The sequence below is a fragment of the Pelodiscus sinensis genome, chromosome 8, assembly GCF_052426305.1.
Source record: "Pelodiscus sinensis isolate ZL-2025 chromosome 8, ASM5242630v1, whole genome shotgun sequence".
Lineage (NCBI taxonomy): Eukaryota > Metazoa > Chordata > Testudines > Trionychidae > Pelodiscus > Pelodiscus sinensis.
Genome location: NC_143059.1, coordinates 51380699 through 51401649, shown reverse-complemented (window position 1 = coordinate 51401649; position 20951 = coordinate 51380699). Strand labels below are relative to the sequence as shown.

The 20951-nt window shown below is 41.5% G+C and overlaps 1 protein-coding gene across 2 annotated transcripts in view; it reads left to right on the top strand.

Moving 5' to 3' along the window:
- DOCK1 (dedicator of cytokinesis 1) overlaps positions 1–20951 on the top strand; it is a 567625-nt gene that overhangs the window by 106206 nt on the left and 440468 nt on the right. For both annotated transcript variants that reach the window (XM_075935276.2, XM_075935277.2), the window contains exons 16-19: positions 662–734; positions 6874–6977; positions 7574–7757; positions 17017–17114. In XM_075935276.2, the coding sequence (XP_075791391.2) occupies positions 662–734; positions 6874–6977; positions 7574–7757; positions 17017–17114 (459 nt within the window). The remainder of the gene's footprint in view (positions 1–661; positions 735–6873; positions 6978–7573; positions 7758–17016; positions 17115–20951) is intronic.

Sequence of the window (20951 nt, the reverse complement as noted above, 5' to 3'; positions counted from 1 at the left end):
TGGTGAGACCAAGGCAGATAGAGTGAATTGACAGTTGTTGACAGACCAATAGCATCCCCCTAGATCAGAGAGAGAGAGTGAGACAGACAGACTGGTCTAGAGAGCTGTGTAGTTACAGTGTAAGTCTCAGGAGTCTTATTAGTTGAGGTGAGAGGAGCTGACAACATCCAAAGGACAAAAAATCTTATGTCCGTTCTTGACGCTGTGAAGACATGCTGCTGCCCATAGAATGAAGGACTCTTCAAGGGCTGTGCCCTGTATAACTGTGTAACGGGGCTACTTCGGGTATTTGTGGGAATGAGGGCTGATGGCTTTTGGTGTCTCTTTTGTAGCTTGCCTACTACTCCCATAAGATCATGTGATCTTGGTAGGCTTGGCTTTCTCCCACCCTGCTTCTGGTTGAGGGAGGGGATATTTCTTCCAGGAGAGCTAAGACCTTTAAAGATCTTTCATGGAAAAAGTGATGCTCGTCCTTAAATAGCCTGTTTGGAAAGAAGAAAACAAATTATTAGAAATGCAATCAAGCTAAAAGTACGTTATCTCTCTCTCTTTCTTGAAAATGCAGAAAATACATGTGAAGAATCCCTGTGAACGTCTGGTATTGGTAAGTACTGTCTGAAGTTGTGGTTCTTATTTTTCTCTTCTGTTTTAATTTGTGAAGGTGGCAATTCCTATTGAAGATGTGAACCGCAGTCATTTAAGGTTTACATTCCGTCACAGATCATCACAGGACTGTGAGTATTTCAGTCATTCCCCTGTTGCTCCGGTCAGTTCTTGATGCCTAAACCTTTTATGATAGATTGTTTCTGGCCTTGAACTGATCAAAGGCTCTCCTTTGGTGTGGGGATGAGGTGGTGTTTCTACTATAACTGCTAGTCCAGTTGTTGTTGTTGTTGTTGTTGTTAATTTATTTATATTGCAGCACATTGGAGCCCCCTTTTACTAGGTGCTATACAAGTTGTCTATTTTCCTTTGTTTCCTCTCCTTCTCCTGTTAGCGTTGGTGCCCTCTTCCTTCTTTTCTGCATACCTTCCCAAGTCACCAAGTGAGAAACCCAGTAAATAAATCAAGTGCCAGCTTTGCCTTAAGCAAGAGGCTGCTGGATAACCAGGTAGTGAGCCTCTTGACTGGGTTGGGAGACACTGTGGTCTTGAATGTAAGGCAGTGTAGACCTGGGTTCTAATCCTGCTTCTGATATTGGCCTGCTCTTTGTTTCCAGATTGTTGGGTATGCAAGCTATTTGCCTGCCTGCAAATCACTATCAGTTGAGGTACTCTGAGTGCTCCAAAATGATACCTAGTGACTAAGCATTTTCCATGTCTTAGCGATTGCTGAGATTGCAGTTACTCAGTATAGCTATTATACATGATTTTTTTGGATAGTATGTCTAATTTTCAAAATCTGCAGTAAAATTTTGTGATGGTATTATTTTATGTACTAAATCTTTAATCAGATAAGTTGTACTGGATGCATTTTGAAGTTTGTTGTAATTCTAGACATTTACTCTATAATGGTTGAATTATAAAGAACAGTCTGTTATTTTGGTGTAAAAAATTGTCATAAAAAAAACCTTGGTTATTTTAATAGAATATTTAACAGTTCTGCTAATGAAAATAATGTGCAGAAAATTACCGTTATAGTTATTACTGTGAACTACTAGTTGCTTTAGTAAGGCACATTTATACGATGTTACTGTAGTTCAGGGGTGGCCAAACTTAATAAGCTGCACGTTATTCATTCATTGTAGGCTGGGGTTCAGGGCTATTGTTTGTTCTTTGGTCTCCAGCTATATGACTGTAGCCCTCTTGTTGCATCTCCCATCGAGATTTCTGTTTAATCTGTCTTTTACCTCTATATTCACTCATGGCTATGGATCCTTGCTTCCTCATGCAGATGCAATGAAAAGAAAAAGTAGGCACTGGTATTGCTGGCTACCACACTGGTTGTAGCATGGTACAGTCCTCCGTGGCATTCTTTGGAAAATCATGGGAGACAGGAAAGATTCCAGAGGACTGGAAAAGGGCAAATATAGTGCCCATCTATAAAAAGGGAAATAAGAACAACACAGGAAACTACAAACCATTTAGTTTAACTTCTGTGCCAGGAAAGATAATGGAGCAAGTAATTAAGGAAATCATCTGTAAACACTTGGAAAGTGGCAAGGTGATAGGGAACAGCCAGCATGGATTTGTAAAGAACAAATCACGTCAAACCAATCTGATAGCTTTCTTTAATAGGATAACGAGTCTTGTGGATAAGGGAGAAGCGGTGGATGTGGTATACTTAGACTTTAGTAAGGCGTTTGATACGGTCTCCCATGATATTCTTATCAATAAACTAGGTAAATACAACTTAGATGGGGCTACTATAAGGTGGGTGATTAACTGGCTGGATAACCGTACTCAGAGAGTAGTTATTAATGGTTCACAATCCTGTTGGAAAGGCATAACAAATGGGGTTCCCCAGGGGTCTGTTCTGGGACCGGCTCTGTTCAATATCTTCATCAACGATTTAGATATTAGTATAGAAAGTATGCTTATTAAGTTCGCAGATGATACCAAGCTGGGAAGGGTTGCGACTAATCTGGAGGATAGGATCATAATTCAAAATGACCTGGACAAATTGGAGAAATGGTCTGAGGTAAATAGGATGAAGTTTAATAAAGACAAATGCAAAGTGCTCCACTTAGGAAGGAACAATCAGTTTCATACATACAGAATGGGAAGCGACTGTCTGGGAAGGAGTATGGCAGAAAGGAATCTAGGGGTCATAGTGGACCACAAGCTGAATATGAGTCAGCAGCGTGATGCTGTTGCAAAGAAAGCAAACATGATTCTGGGATGCAATAATGGGTGTGTTGTGAGCAAGACATGAGAAGTCATTCTTCTGCTCTACTCTGCGCTGGTTAGGCCTCAGTTGGAGTATTGTGTCCAGTCTGGGCACCGCATTTCTAGAATGATGTGGAGAAATTGGAGAGGGTCCAGAGAAGAGCAACGAGAATGCTTAAAGGTCTAGAGAACATGACCTATGAGGGAAGACTGAAGGAATTGGGTTTGTTTAGTTTAGAAAAGAGAAGATTGAGGGGGGGACATGATAGCAGTTTTCAGATATCTAAAAGGGTGTCATAAGGAGGAGGGAGAAAACTTGTTCTTTCTGGCCTTTGAGGATAGAACGAGAAGCAATGGGCTTATACTGCAGCAAGGGAGGTTTAGGTTGGACATTAGGAAAAAGTTCCTAACTGTCAGGGTAGTCAAACACTGGAATAAATTGCCCAGGGAGGTTGTGGAATCTCCATCTGTGGAGATATTTAAGAGTAGGTTAGATAAATGTCTATCAGGGATGGTCTAGACAGTATTTGGTCCTGCCATGAGGACAGGGGACTGGACTCGATGACCTCTCAAGGTCCCTTCCAGTCCTAGTATTCTATGATTCTATGATACTATGCCCCTTTATTGCAGCTGATATCTGTTCACTGCACAATTCTCCCAACCCTTCACTCTGCCACTGTAGCCCTCTATAGTGGCAGATGCACTGCTCCTCTTGTGCCAGAGGCGATGCCTAATGGTTGTGGGACCACCTCCTTTGACAACTCTGCTGCTACCGTAGGTTTCTTCAGACATTATTCAGCAGAAGATCCACCATTCTCCTAGACTCTCAGGCACACCTCGGACTCCCAGGTGTGTCCACCAGACCAGTCATGGTATGCTCTGGCACCACTGCCTTGCTATACGCCTCCTTAGGGCCCACAGTATCCTCAGGACCTGACCTTGTAGGCACACTGGCTGCCTGTACCACTGCCCACACAGGCCTTGTATCCTTTATTCCAGGTCCCCGCACTGGAACCATCCTGCTTGGATCTGGAAATAGAGACGGAGTGGGAGCTGGTCCCACTTGTCCCAAAAATGGACTCTTCAACTACACATTCTCTAGCCTTGGGACTGTCTCACATTGCATTGCCGATAAACATCAACCTGCATAGGCAGCCTGGCACACCCAGTGTCTTGTACTCCATGCCTAAAAAGGCAGGTATTTTGTACCATTCAGTGGGCTGATTTCCTTTCTTTCCCCATCCATCCCCCATTTCGCTGGTGATGCGAGCAGCATTAGAACAGGCGAGGCAGCACTCACCTTCCAAGAGTGTGGCAAAATGCCTGGTCTTCTGGGACGCAAGACTTCTTGCTCTGTGAACCTACAATTCCTCACATCCACTACCAGCCTCTACTAGTGAAGGATGATTTAAATTATTGTACCAAGCTAGAAGAGTTCTTTGAGGATCTGCCACAAGACAATCATTAACATTTCCAGGTCCTGATGGTTAGCTTGCAAGCGACAGTGGATATGGCAAACACATCCTTCTGCTTCCTGGCAGAATGTTTCTTCATTGTTACTGCAGAACCACAAGCTTAATAAGAGTCAACAGTGTGTCACTGGTGCGCAAAAAAAAAAAAAAAAAAAAAAGCAAACACAATTCTGGGATGCATTAACAAGAGTATTGTAAGGAAAATAGGAGAAGTAATTGTTCTGCTCTACTCTGCACCGATTAAGCATCAAATGGAATATTGTGTCCTGTTCTGGATGCTGCATTTCAGGAAAGATATGGAAAAACTGATGATTAAAGGTCTAGAAAACATGAGCTATGAGGAAAGACAGAAAGAATTGTGTTTCTTTAGTTTGGAAAAGAGAAGAAAGAGTGGACATGATAGCTGCTTTCATGTACCTAAAAGTGGGGTACAAGGAGGAGGGAGAAAAAATATTCTCCTTAATCTCGGATGATAGGACGAGAAGTAATGGGCTTAAATAGCAGCAAGGGAGGTTTAGGTTGGACATTAGGAAAAAATTTCTAACTATCAGGATGGTTAAATACCTAGAGAAGTTGTGGAATCTCCATCGCTGGAGTTATTTAAGATCTGTTTAGACAAACACCTGTCAGGTATGGTCTAGATTGTGCTTGGTACCTGCCATGAGTGCAGGACTCTGGACTTGATGAATTCTCAAGGTCCTTTCCAGTTCTAGTATTCTATAATTCTATGTGAAAAGAGGCCTGGCTGCACTCCTCTAGCTTTCCCCAGAAAGGTCCATATGACCATCCAGGACCACCCCTTTGATAAAGACTTGTTGTTCTTGGTGAAGACATAAGAGTCCCATCACTCACAAAGGACTTAAGAGCTACTCTCTGGTCTCTCAGGTTGTACACCCTGGTGGCTCTTCAAAAGGAACAGAAGTCACCCTTCTGGACATGCACAGGGTCAGCATCTACATGCTGACATTTCTAGTTTATATGGGCTTGAACAAATACGCAATTAACCAATAAGCATGGGCTTAGCAGTTAATTTTATTGACTACATGCATTTCTTCCCCCTCCCCCACTACCTCTGTATCATGGAGAGGGGGAGCAGGAGCTGGTGCCCGTGAGGAGCTGGCTTAAAAGTCCGCACTCCACAACTACTGGATCTGCCTCCCCCACCCATGCTGCTGCCTCTGATAGAGAGGCAGCAGAGTGGAGGGTGAGGGGGCTGGCTGGAGCCAGTACACTCAGGCATGGAGGCAGGCAGGAGCTGGTGCTGTGGGGAGCTCCCTGGTGCCGCCTGCCTCCCCTGCACTGCTGCCTCTATTAGAGATAGCAGCGTGGGTGGGGGATGGTAGGGGAGGCTGTCATGAAGCAGCCTCTGTCTGCGGTGGGCCCAAGCTCCCCATGGACAGAGGCTGCTCTGTGGGATGTTGAGCAGCCTCTGTGTGTGGCAAGCTCAGACCCCCTACAGACAACTTTTCTCCTTCCCTGATCGCACAGTATCTCCTGAACAGCAAGCTGGGTGCTCTCTACATTACTTCACCACCTGTTGTGCCATCAACCAAGGAGACCAAAGACGTGACTGTGGGTCATGCCATCCTGAAGATGGCAATACCTGTTGCATCCTTGCACCTACCTCTAAGCTGATCCGAGCTTAATACTCACCTGTTTTTGGAGTACATTTGGAAACTTTCATTCAGAGAAGGCAACTGGAGGTTCTTAGAGATGTGTGGTCTCGGTTTGTATTCCAATACCCATTCACCATTTGCTATGCTGCATACAACCCTGTTCAGCAGTAAGAGGGTTACTAAAGGTGTGTTGGCCTGCATGACCTCTTATAACCTCTCCTAGAGCACAAAGGCAATGTAGGATTCATACGTGGGTCAACAAACACTGCTGCTGAAAACCTTACAGCAGTTTGCATTGGGAATGCAAATAGGGACCACGCATATTGAAGAACTTTCAGTAACAGGTAAGTAAGCTCCTCATCTCTACTGCAATGTAATTATGTGCCAAGCTTTTATTAAGGATGCTTATGTGTGGGCTGCTTTGGGATAAAGGCTGACTTTTTTGTTTTGCATTGATATAGTGACTAGCATAATGAATCCTTAGCTATATGTAGAGCTCCTGGGTGCTATGGTAATACAAATAATAAGTGGTATTAATAAACTAGCTGAAAAACTTTCATTCCAGTTATAAAAAATATAAAAAAACTTTCATTCCAGTTATAAAAAATATCACCGTGTTGTTTTATTTGTATAAAAATGTAGGTCAAAATTTTAAAACATTGGTGCCTAAATTGAGCCTTTTAAATCCATAAGCAATCTGACTTTTAGAAATACTGAGCACTGAGCAGCTCCCAAAGAGGTCAGTTTTAAGAACCTGGTTTTTGAGAGTGTTTATTTTACTAGCTAGATTGTGCCTTATGTATGCGTCCTTACTCAATTTCTTACCCCTTTTCCTGCATATGGGAACACTTATCACTGCCAGACCTTTTCTAAGTGATTTTTCCTTGAGATATTGGAGAAGGGTGTCTGTCAATATCTGTTACTTAAACTATGCTATGTGTCTTATTTTTTTAACAGCCAAAGATAAGTCAGAGAAAATATTTGCTTTAGCATTTGTGAAGCTGATGAGATACGATGGAACAACTTTAAGGGATGGAGAGCATGATCTTTTAGTGTACAAGGTATAATTCTAAAGATATTTGCATCAGTCTGCACAGATTTGGTTATTGTGAAAGCTTCACTTTATGGACTCTATTACATATAAGTCTAGGTATAATTACATGCAAAAATTACATTGAGAGAACATTGTTAGCAGAGTCAAGCACTGGAAATGTAAGAAGGATTGGGTGATTTCTGTAAGACTCCTTCAGAATGATGCCCTGAGGGCTCATCAGGACCCAGTAGTATGTGTCTTACAATTGGGATACTCGGAAAAGTGAGGGGAAAGTCTTGAATAAGTTGTACTGTGCATGTGGAAGTGGTGATTTTGTAGGGTTTGTAACTTGGTTGCATATGGATGGATTTTCCTGGGAAGCACAAAGCATGCCTTTGGTCATGTAAATTTCAAACCAGATGAGTGCTAATGCTGTAAAAAAACAAATAAACTTTAACCTTGAAATTTTTCTAAAACAGGAACAAATGTTAAGTACATTGACCATAGTTATGAAGAGATTTAGGATAAATCCATTTATTCGTGTTGAAGGGTACACTATATAACTTTGTCCTTTATTATTTACATTGTTTTTCGTATTGCATTTTAAATAAAAAAATCTTTCAGGCTGAAGCAAAGAAGTTGGAGGATGCCTCAACATACTTAAGCTTGCCATCCACGAAAATAGAATTGGAGGAAAAGGGGCACCCTACAACTGGGAAGAGCATGCAAAATCTTGGAAGCTGTACCATCAGCAAAGATTCTTTCCAGATTTCTACTCTGGTTTGTTCAACAAAACTCACTCAGAATGGTGAGTTGTTAGAAGAAATGTTTCTATACCCCATGTATCCCCTTAAGTTGCCTACGGTTATCAGTGTGAAGGGAATGTATTATTGTTTTCTTTTATGAAGGAAGTTTTATACTGCTGGTGAAGAGTCTTGATTGACCACTGGCAAATTAAGTACTGTCTAAACACAGCACAAGTGCAGTGTGAGAAGTGTCAGTGTAGCATCCAAACCTTGCTCTGCCTATATGATTTAGTCATTCCCTATCTAAGGATCAGAGAATATTTGCAAGCAGATTTAAGTGAAGGTTCATGAGGGTGTAAAACATGGCTATAGGCACAGAAAGTAGTAGTGCGGAGGGTGAGGGTGTATGCTGGAGCACCCCTAGGTATTGCTCCTAGTGTCGCGGCCACCTGGCTCACAGTAGGAAAGAAGGGGGCAACTGCCCTGCATCCTGCCAATACAAAAGAGACCAGGCCTCCCAACTGCTACGACTGTAGCTGTATCTGGGGCCCAGGTCCTTTAAATTGCTGCTGAAGTGCTGTGAGCTGGGGGTGGGAGTGTGCCAAGGTCTGGGTAGCACTGAGGGCTGGCAGCCCCCAACCCTGCCCCTTCTGGGGTCATGGAGCCAATCTCCTCCCGCCTTGCAAAGGTGCCTGGTGAATCTGTCACCCTCATTGCCCCTAGCTGCCTGGAGGCTTCGCTCCCTGCCCTGTGTACTGCTGGACAGCTCTGCTGCTGGCCCCAGAATCTTAACCACCCACCTCACGTGCGGGGCTCCCAGCTGCTGGTACCACTGCCAGCCTAGGGTTTCTACCATGGGTCTGCATAGAGTGTTCTCTGGGCTCCATTTGGCCTCCAGCCCATTCAACCAGGGGCTCAGCTGCTGGCCCAGTGTCCTAGCTGCTGGCCCAGCATGAAGGATCCCAGCGGCCAGCCCTAGTTATAGGGAGTAGTGAGAGGCACAGAAAGGGGGAAGTGTGGAGTGTAGCTCCAGCACCCCCTAAACAGGACGCCATAGGATTTTTCTAAAACTTTACAGTTTCTAGCATGGGTGGAAACTGGTGTGTGGGAGAGGATGATGGGACACATTCAACACATTTTTTCAAAGCGCTTTTGTGAATAGAAGAGCTGGTTAAGAGGCTGCTGTTGTGCTCATCGATAGGCTGCCTTGTATTAATTTTGTGCGATGTTCTCCAAGGATATGTCTACACAGCAGTGTTATTTCAGAATAACTGATGTTATTCTGAAATAACATAGTCTGCATCTATACTGCAAGCAGTTATTTTGACATAATGTCGAAATAATGTCGAGCTGGAGGACTTCTTACTTTGACTCCTGTAAGCATGATTTTATGAGGAGTAAGGAAAGTCAGAGGAAGAGAGTGCTCTTTCTTGGACTTCCTGCTGTGTATACTGCACCAAAAGCCAAAATAAGCTGTTTTGACTTGAGCTACGTCAATTGCATAGATTAAGTTGCGTAGCTTAAATCAGCTTTAGCCCTGCTGTGTAGACATACCCCAAGTGATAAGTTCTACCCTCTTTTTATGTCTGGCATAGTGACCAGAGCAGGGATAGATAGAAGGGTCTGGAAGGGAGGAGAAAGCTGCCAAGCCTCCTCCTGGTGTGGCCAGGAGGGCTTTGGTTTCCTCAACCACGGGATGCTATTCCAAGAAGTACTGCTAAGCAGGGATGGGGTTCACCTTTCGAGGAAGGGGAAGACCATATTTGGATGCAGACTGGCTAACCTAATGAGGAGGGCTTTAAACTAGGTTTGATGGAGGCAGGTGACCAAAGCCCACAGGTAAGTGAAGAACGTGGAGACGTGGGAGTTGGGTTGGAAATGGGAGGGAGCATGGGCTATAATAGCAGAGAAAAAGGAGGGACTAGACAGAATTGGGAGGCAAAATCAAATCAGTATCTTAGATGCCTATATACAAATGCAAGAAGTATGGGGAATAAGCAGGAAGAACTTGAAGTCCTAATAAATAAACACAACTATGACATAGTTGGTATCACAGAGACTTGATGGGATAATACACACAATTGGAATATTGGTACAGAAGGGTACAGCTTACTCAGGAAGGATAGGCGGTATAAACAGGGAGGAGGTATTGCCTTATATATTAAATATGTATACACTTGGATGGGTGTAGAAGACAGAAGCATTGAGAATTTCTGGGTTAGATTAAATGGGGTAAAAAAACCAAGCGTGATATTATGCCAGGTAGATGAGGCTGATGAGGCTTTTTCTAAACAACTAACAAAATCATCCAAGCGCAGGATTTGGTGGCTATGGGGGACTTCAACTATCCAGACCTATGTTATGAAACTAACACAGCATGGCACGGATTATCCAATAAGTTTTTGGACTGCATTGAAGACAATTTTTTATTTCAGAAGGCTGAAAAAGCTACTGGGGAGAAGCTGTTCTAGATTTGATTTTAACAAATAGGGAGGAACTGGTTTACAGTTTGAAAGTGGAAGGAAGCTTGGGTGAAAGTGATCATGAAATCATAGAGTTCATGATTCTAAGGAATGGTAGAAGGGAGAACAGCAAAATAGAGACAATGGATTTCAGGAAGGCAGATTTTGGTAAACTCACAAAGCTGGTAGGTAAGGTCCCATGGGAGGCAAGATTAAGGAAAAATAACTGAAGAGAGTTGGCAGTTTTTTAAAGGGACATAATTAAGAGCCCCAAAGCAAGCTATTGTACTGCATAGAAAAAATAGAAAGTATGGCAAAAGACCGCCTTGGCTTAACTAGGAGATTGACCATGATCTCAAAATCAAAAAGGAGTCATATAAAAAGTAGAAACTAGGATAAATTACAAAGGATGAATATAAGCAAACAATACAGGTACATAGGGGTAAGATCAGAAAGGCAAAGGCACAAAATGAGCTCAAACTAGCTAGAGACATAAAAGGAAACAAAACGACAGTCACACCCACACACACGGGCTCGACAAATAATGTAATCTACTTGCACGTGGCAAGTAGATTACAACCTGGAAGAGCCGGCGCAGAACGATCTGCACATGCGTAGAGCACAGAATCGCGTGGCTGGCGAGTGGCGTTCGCTGCCGCTTGGCGAGCCCTGTGTGTGTGTGTGTATCTATAACTATAGCTATAGCTATATCAGAAGCAAGAGGAAGACCAAGGACAGGATAGGCCCACTGCTCAGTGAGGAGGGAGAAACAATAACTGGAAACTTGGAAATGGCAGAGGTTCTTAATGACCGAAACAAAGAAGTCTTCACCAAGAAGTCTGATGATGAAGGGATGCCTAACATAGTGAATGCTAGCAAGAGCTGGGGAGGTTTAGAAGATAAAATAAAAAAAGAATAAATTAAAAATTACTTAGAAAAGTTAGATGTCTGCAAGTCACCAGGGCCTGATGAAATGCATCCTAGGAAATCAAAGAGTTGATAGAGGAGGTATCTGAGCCTTTAGCTATCATCTTTGAAAAATCATGGAAGTCGGGAGAGATTCCAGAAGACTGGAAAAGGGCAAATATAGTGCCCAGCTATAAAAAGGGAAATAAGAACAACTCAGGAAACTGCAGACCAGTCAGTTTAACTTTTGAGCTGGGAAAAATAATGGAGCAAGTAATTAAGAATTCATCTGCAAACATCTGGAAGAAAATAAGTAGGTGATAGGTAACAGCCAACAGGGAGTGGTAAGGAACAAATCCTGTCAAACCAATCTTTTAGCTTTCTTTGATAGGATAACAAGTCTTGTGGATAACAGAGAAGCAGTAGATGTGGTATACCTAGACTTTAGTAAGGCATTTGTTACGGTCTCACATGATCTCATCAATAAACTAGGCAAATACAACTTAGATGGGACTACTATAAGATAGGTGCATAACTAGCTGGATAACCATTCTCCAAGAGTAGTTATTAATGGTTCATAATCCTGCTGGAAGGGCCTAACAAGTGGGGTTCTGCGGGAATCTGTTTTTGGACCGGTTCTATTCAATATCTTCATCAACTATTTTAGATAATGGCATAGAGAGTATGCTTATGAAGTTTGCCGATGATACGAAGCTAGGAGGAGTTGCAACTACTTCAGAGGATAGGGTCATAATTCCAAATGATCTGGACAAAATGGAGAAATGGTCTGAGTAAGGACAAATGCAGAGTACTCCACTTAGGAAGGAACAATCCATGTCACACATACAGAATGGGAAGCGACTGTCTAGGAAGGAGAACTTCAGAAAAGGATCTAGGAGTCATAGTGGACCACAAGCTAAACATAAGTCAAGAGTGTGATGCTGTTGCAAAAAAATCAAACATGATTCTGGGATGCATTAGCAGGAGTGTTGTGAGCAAGACAGGAGAAGTCATTCTCCTGCTCTACTCAGCGCTGATTAGGTCTCATTTGGAGTATTGTGTCCAGTTCTGGGCACCTCATTTCTAGAAAGATGGGGAGAAATTGGAGGTCTAGAGAAGAGCAACAAGAGTGATTAAAGGTCTAGAGAGCATGACCTATAAAGGAAGACTGAAAAAACTGGGCATGTTTAGTTCAGAAAGGAGAAGACTGAGAGGGGACATGATAGCAATTTTCAAGTACCTAAAAGAGTGTTATAAGAAGGAGGGAGAAAAATTGTTCTCCTTGGCCTCTGAGGATAGGACAAGAAGCAACAGGCTTAAACTGCAGCAAGGGAGGTTTAGGTTGGATATTAGGAAAAATTTCTTAACTGACAGGGTGGTTAAACATGCATTGCCTACGGAGGCTGTAGAATTTCTATCCCTGGAGATATTTAAGAGCAGGTTTGATAGACATCTATCAGGGATGATCTAGATGGTGTTTGGTCCTGCCGTGAGGGCAGGGGACTGGACGTGATGACCTCTCAATGTCCCTTCCATTTCTATGATTCTATGAAGCCTCACCCTCACTGTAGAATGGGTCCCATGGCTGGAGTTTATAGATAAGGAATGCAGCATAAGGGATGTGAGTACCATACACCCTTCAGCTCTTACCTGCTTATTTGATCCCTGCTTTTCATGCTCCTTTGGCAGCCTCTAGTGTAGTCACTGGTACTGCTCAGAGTCATTGAAGCAACTTATCCTCTGCTCCAGCCAGCTCTTCTTTCATGTTCACTCTGTTCCCAGGGAGTTATTTGCTATCTTTCTTGCTTTTAGGCTGGTGGATAAGATTCGGGATATAGGATGGAGAAGTCTTCTGGGGGAGGTGGAGTCATCTTGGAACAGGAGGTAGACATTAAGGGAGTCACTGGGGAGAGAGATCATGTAGTTCTTGGAGGCGGGCTAGTTTGGTGATGTATGGTGGGAGCCCAGATGTGGGCACCTAGAAGGAATCTAAGGGGTATCACCTAAAGAACTCAAGTTCTCTGCAGTATGTAATTTCTCTGTCCTTTCTTTCAAAAAAAAAAAAAAATGTGGTTGTCTGTGCCTTTGAGAGAGCTTAAATTACTCAACAGTTCATATTTGCAGTATTTTGAAATACTGCAATATCAAATTGACACAGGTTAATTAGAATTTTCAATGCATTTATCACCATGAATGATTGTGCTGATCATTTGTATTTTACGTAAGTGATTATAAATACACACATACTGTGTAATGTATACAATACTGAGTGATGTGTTACTGCCAATAACCAATAAGATTGTCCTGTAAACTTATTCTGTATTTAGTTTGCTATCCAAATAGAAAAATCACAGGTTTGATGCCACTTCATAGTCACCTCACAATTATACTGCAGTACTTTGTGACATCTCTGAAACACATTCCTGTTGTTTTATATTCAGAGCACATAAGATTCACTGCAGTCAACCAATTTTATGGCATAAGGAGGTACTTAGCAATAATTCTGAAATAATTTTTAAATTGCAATCCAAATATATGATAACATCTTCTTAACACAATAATTTTATAGATTCAGAAAGTATAGCTCACACAATCCATTTGCATTGCTGACTACATTATTTTAGTTTGTGATTAATAATGTTAATTGATACAGTGTTTCTTATGTGTTTATTAATTTTTATTAGAATTCAGAAGTTTGGTCAATTAGTTAATGGGGCTTTAATGGGGGTAAACATAGCTTTATACTTTGATTAATGCTGTCATCCTTATTTCATGTTACTGATAATTATGTTCTTGTAACTTCATTCAAAACAAGCACTGTATAATATTATGATGTTAATAAAATCCTTGTATATTCACTTATAGACAAGTTAGAAAGAAAATATATATTGTCATCAAGGAATAACATTTTATTAATTTAAATATTGGTGTTCTGTTTTTAAAGGGGTGTAGTCAACTTAGAAATTACACTTCTGCCTGCAATTGTTTTAACTTATTGCTAAAAATAATACCTTTGATTTTTCTGATTTTCTTGTTATAATATTTTTTAAATCTCTTCAATTTGCTTACTTTGGGCATTTGATTGCCCTTTGTGTATAGTCAGTTTAACCATCTGCACAAACAGCAATTGGAATAGAAAAACGCTTTAAAATAAGAAAATATAATTGCAAAATCACAATTGGCTGGGACTTCATGGTTAGATGTACTTCTTGAGACTGCTTTTAACTTACTTGTTAAAATATATTTCAACTCTGTGGTATCCCTTTAACATACTTGGGAAATAAAATCCATAGAATTGCTTCTTTTAATGGCTTAGAGAATGATTTCAGAGGGGTAGCCGAGTTCGTCTGTAACTAGAAAAACTTAAAAAACAACAAATAATCTAGTAGCACCTTAAAGAGTAACAAAACATGTAGATGGTACCATGAGCTTTCGTGGGCACAAGCCACTTCCTCAGATGGCAGTGTTGAGGTTAAAGATTCGTTTTTTTCTTTTTGATGTTCTGCTGCATTCCTTTTATTAGCCATTTTACAGTATGTTAAATAGTTTTATGGCTCTTTTAGCAGTTTTAAAATTCAGCTTTCTTACTTCTCATATGTCAGTTATAATACATCTGGTTTTGTGTTTTCCTTACATTCAACACTGCATATTGGCTGCTTATTATACCTGTTTGACAACATGATCTTTTGGAATTCCATTACTTCAGTGGCAGTGCCTCTCAGGTGTTGTCTGACTATCAGTTCTAGAATGTATGCCATTAACAGCTAGTCATTATTCCTAAGTAGCAAATATTGGGCACTGAAATTAAGAATTTTGTTCGTTTCTCAGAGCAGAAATTACCATTTGGGGGAGTTCATTGGATGCTGAAACTACCTAAGTCTGAAGAAGGATGAAAGACAGCTTATACATTTGCTCTTAGCTAGTCAGATAAAACTTGTCTATTTCAGAAAAAAAAATTAATAACTAGTGGCTAAAAGTAAATCTCTTAAAACCCATTCTTGGTTATTTTGAGTTTCTATTTTATTGCCAATTGAATTAGTAATATTTTTCACTTACTACTGCCCTACTTTGGGAAATATATCTCTTTAGAAGGGGCAGTCTTTTTTTTTTTTTAGCTTGCACTTGACAGATGAAAGGATTTTTTCCCCTTCCTCTCCTTCTCCTTCACTTTAATCTGTTTCATCCAAGCGAGTGTCTCTTTCACCTTCAACTTAACAATGTATCTCTTTACATAGTGTTATGGTATTCACTTTAGAGACAGTAATAGCCTTGAAATATGTGTTAATGCTCAAAAAATTATGCTATTTCACATTTTGCTAGAGGTTATTTAAGTATTCTGCAAACAAAACCTTATCTAGTAAGAGCTTGACCTTGTGCTTTGAAACAATATTACTTAAAGAAACCCTTTTTTAAAAGGAGTAAATTGCCATACTGTAGTATTGTTTAAAGCATTAATGTGTTTATTATGTACTTTACTGAGTTATGTATTTTTAATTATATATTCTACAGTCTCAGAATACATCCACTGTATTTTCAAAATACATTTCTTGATCACCTCTTCAGCTGGTTTTTGCAGGGTTTTTTTATTATGTCTCAGAAGATCGAACCCCCTGCAACTTCAAAGGCATGATATCTATGTCTGGATTTGTTGGAGGGGATGAGGGGAAGGGTGTAGCTCATGTAAGGGGTTTCCTTTCTCTTGGGATTGAGAGAGGGATGGGGCCATTGTGGAGTGGGAGAAGCATCATGTAACTTGGTCTGGCTAGTAGGGTTAAGATAATCCACTGGCTGTTGTTCACCACCACAAGAATATATGCACCCCCATATATATGCACCCCCAACTCACAGCTGGGTTAGAATAGCACTAAGTTGGGTTTGAGTTTTTCTTAATCTACTGTAGGCATTGCACTAGTCACCTTCATTGGGACTGGAAAAGAATTTTGTCTCACTGCTAGATTGGCCAAGCAGAAAGCACTTATACCTTACCCACTGCAGCTGAGGTACCTCGTAAAGTGGGACAAACATTCCATTCAGGTTATTGCTGTGTAGCAGATGACAGGAGTCCAGGGCAGGTGACTCAGAGAGAGTCTAGTTCTGTGTTAAACTAGAGTTGAAAGTGGACCAAGGGGAAGGCCCATAAAGAAGCTGGGAATGGGGTGGGGAATCTAAATGTTTGGTACATCAAGGAGACAAGGCTAGGGCAGTGAAGCCCCAATAATGGGCCGAGGGCCTGAGGGAACCCTCAAACTGGTAGAAATGATTGTAGAAGGAAACCTGACTTGCACTCTAAGGCTACGTCTACACTGCAGCACTATTTCGGGATATCAGAGGTATCCCAAAATAGCTCTCCCATGTCTTAACAGCAAGCCTGTTATTTCGAAATGATAGGCTCACTGTTCCGATGTCCCTGTAAACCTCATTCCACGAGAAATAAGGGGCATTTCAGAATAGTGATTTATTTCAAAATAAGAGCTGTGTAGACAGCACCAAATTACAAAATAAGCTATTTTGAAATTGACTCAAAATAAGCTATGCAATTTGCATAACTCAAATTGCATAGCCTATTTTGAGCAATGGGTGCAGTGTAGAAGAATTAGTGTCTGATAGCTCCTGGATGGACCAAAGTGTTGATATTAAGAGAAGAGCACTTTCTCAGCCTTCTTTCTAAAAGTGCCTTTTTCAGATGTAATATAGTCTGGATGGCATAGTGCCAGGTATTGTTACCATAATTACCATTGAGTTTTCATAGATGACATTCTCACAGTAAATGAACTTGGAACTAGGAATATAGTTCTAGTATATTTCAGCACTGCAGATATACCTTGGTGAAATATGTAAACAGCCAGTGAAAATGGAAGTGAATTTTTTATTTATTATTAATACAGTCTTGGTATGTGAATGAGAGCATAACTCCCTGCAGTACATAATAATTGAATGTTTTTCTCACTTCTAGTGGATCTCTTGGGGCTTTTGAAATGGCGATCTAACACAAACTTGCTGCAGCAAAATTTGAGGCAGTTGATGAAAGTTGATGGTGGTGAAGTGGTTAAGGTAATGAACAAGTTAAAATTTTAAAATGATTTTGATATTCTAATACTTGTGTCCCTTTATATCAAGTATTTATATGGCCCCCATATGAATGCTTCACAGTCTTTAATATATTTATCCTCACAACACCGCTGTCAAGTAAGGAACTACTTTTAAATACAGATGTGTAATGCACAAGGTTTTAAACTATAGATATTTTGAATACTGCAGTAAGCTTGCTTTTATAGGCACATTTAAATGCCAAAAGGGATTTGTATTTAAACAGTACAGTCAAAATTTCTTGAAATTACTGCTGAGGGACAGTGCCTCAATCATTGTGAGGTAATAAAATGCATAGCAAAAGTTGAATTCTCTAAATAAATATTAAGTATGTTTTATTATGTTTGAATGTGGAGTGCAAATATCACATTTCAGCAAGTGTTGCTAATATTTTCTTTAATTATGTTTCCTGCTGAAGATGTAGCTCGGCCAAATAATTTACATTTGCCAAGGCCATAAGTGCACTGAGTGATTGTAAAGACCAACATAAAGACAGGTTTATTTATGGAAAACAGTAGGCTTAGACTTTATTGAATACATTGTACTAAATCAAATCCAATAATGTCAGCAGAAGTAATATATCAGGAGTAGATGAACTATAAAAGCCTTTATGCTTCTATTAACCAAATTAAAATTCAAATCAAATAAAAAAGCACTAATGTATGCTTCATCTTAAGGAAATTTTGCACAGCTGAGACAACAGCCATTGTTCTTTACTGAGTAAGGATAAAATAGCCTCTTACATAGGAGTTTGCAGACTGGCCTTGTTTTATATTTTTGGCTTATATTACTTGATAGCTATAGCTTATTACTGATTCTCACTGCCAACAAATGTTATCATGGGTGATTTTCATTGTACTCCAAATTACTTTGGAGAGTACACAGCAAGCAAACACTTCAGTGCTCTGTGATTACAGAAGGTTAACAGAATGAAAAACAACTGAAAATTAAAACAATATTGCAGTGAACCTATCTTCCTCCTCCTGTCACATGACTGTTCCCCCACCTCTCCATGTAACCCACACACCTGCTGGGTGTGGTGTACCTACCCATGTAGTGGCACCTAGACCACTTACAAACAGAAAAAGTGAGCTTGTTCTACAGCCTTCCCTGAGAGCCAGGTGGCTTTTTAGCGTTGGTGGTAGAGGCTCATGCACCAAGCTTCCACCTGCAGATGTTAAAGTCACACACACTTTTGTAGACAAAAAATAAATTCTTGGCCTGTTCATCAAAAAGCTTCCTTCATTAATAGAGACATGCACCAATTTCTAAAGTATGAGAGAAAATTCTTAATTCTTAGTAGTTTAGTCTGTATAATATTGAATATTTATTTTTTATTTGTAGTTTGTAACTTTTCCTTTCTGTTCCTCCTCATTTGTTTTCCTTTAAGCTATGTCCATTTTTCCATAGCACAATTTTAATTATGTCTGCTTGATCAAGAATATTCAAATTATAATAGATGATTACAAATATCTATCAAAATATCTTTACATACTGTACTAGTGTTCATACCTCAATAGTGAACATAATAGAGACTTGTCAGATGTTTGATTCTCATCATACATCAGTAGTACCAGTAGAACAAATGTTATCTTCTTTCAATGGAGATTATGATTTTAATGGAGTTCTTCATATTTGCTCTACAGACATAACAGTACAGAACAATAGTCCTTATTCATGACATGCCTCCCTGCTTAATGTGTCCTCATGCTAGTCACTAAATTCCTGCCACAGTCTGCAGCAAGATGCTATTAGTAGTTTGCTTGTGGTACTTCTACCCTTTATAGCAGCGTTTCCCAAAGTGTGGTCCACGGCACAGTACCAGTCCTTAGGAAAAAAAAATACTGTCCTCAGAAAAATTTGCATGCACGATTCTTGAGAGAGAGCCCGCTGCCCGCGGTGTCTCTGCCGGGCATTCTTCCGGGCAGCGGGGCTAGATCCTGTGGGCGCTAGGACCCAGGGAGAAGACCGGGCGCACTGACACAGAATGGGAGCCAGCACCGGCCGATAAAGCAGGTGGGATTGGGGCCAAGAGGGGGGCGGCTGTGCTGATGCTACCTCCAGGGACCACCGAGGTTGTGCAGGCTTTCCGCGGGGCCGGGGGCCAGTTCTGAAGCTGCACGCAAGGTCCCAGAAGCGCACAGGCTGTTCTCCCCCCACCCCAACAGTCGGCGTGGTACCTAAAACTGCAGTGGAGAGGGGGTGGGGATCCGGGACTCCGCTGGCTCCGGCTCCTTGGGTAGCACACGCTGCCGTGGGGGTGCGTACTGCCCCAGCAGTTGGAGCTGGCACGGTCTGGGATTCCCTCTTCCCCCTGCACAGGAAGGCATCACGCGTGTGATGGACCAGTGTTTCAGGTACCGCAACACTGTTTGGGGGACGGAGGAGCAGTCCGTGCACTTTCTAGGCCTTGGCATGCAGCTGCAGGATCCCCAGGTATCGGTCCCTGTCCCCTCCTCCCCACCCAGACTCCCACAAATACTCTGCCCCGGCACCCACCAGCACCCTGTCCTCTGCCCCAGCACCCATTGGCACCCTGCCCAAGAACCCTGTCCCAGCACCCACAAGCACAGCTGAAGTCACATTAGTGAGGTTTGAGGAGTTTGGAGGGGTTGTGTTTTTGTATCTCACTTGTGTGGCCCTGAATGAATTTTCTGTGGGCCAGTGACCCCTGACTCAAACAGGTTACTTGCCTTTCTTATAAGTAAAGATGATGCCGAAACCTTTTGTGTTCAACAGTATTTTATTTAAAAATGAAGCCTGGCCAACAAACCCCCAATTGGGGCAAGTCATCATCTGGCCACAGCATCATAACACTCCTGTACTTCCTGCCCCGACTCCAAATCTGAGCCTATTATATACTGGAACCCCCTGTTCTGAGCCTCTCACACCCCCTCATCCTCAATCTTCTGCCACAACACTCTTGCACCATCCACACACTGCAAATCTGTGTCCTGAGCCCATCATATTCCCAACCTCTCTGCCCTGAGCCCCTCACACCCCCAACCCAAACTCCTGCACCCTCACAAGCCTGTGTCTTGCTCAGCACCCCAACCCTCCATCTGAGCCCAGCACTCCCCAGCCTGGAGCTCCCTCCCTAAGCCAGCATCCCCTTCGCCACATTTTCCTGCATCCAAATTCCCTCCCAGAGCTTGCACCTCTCACTCTTTCCTACACCTAAATCCCTCATTCATACCCCAGAGCCTGCACATCCTGTCTCAAACCAGTTTATATGCATTTATATTTTTGGGCCGCAAAAGAAGGTACTGAAAAAAACAGGTTTCCAACTATATAAAGTTTAGGAAACCTTGGGCCAAACAGTCTAGCCACCATTCTATCCATCTTACAGTCCATTTATCCAATCTATACTTCCTTAACTTGCTGGCAAGAATACTGTGGGAGACCATATCAAAACCTTTGCTAAAGTAGTCACTGGGGGCTTTGGAAGAACCAGAAACAATTTATTTGCATATTCATCATTTGCTTAATGAATATGTAAATGTGAAAATAAATGTTACCTGTCCTCCAAAAGCTTGTGAATGGGTTTACTGGTCCCCAGTATCAAAAAGATTGGGAACCACTGCTTTATAGCCTAGAAAAATTAAAGCAAATACATGTGATGCCCAAGTGTGCAAAAATATCTAGTCATGGCACGTTTTCACTACTCTGTGTTCTTTTTAATGGATTTTAGGCATGCTCTCAAAAATCATATGCTTGGGAAAACTTAACTCTCTCCCACTGAAGAATAAATGTTTAAACGTAGACCAGTGTGAATTGCCAGGCTGTTTCCCCCTAATTAAA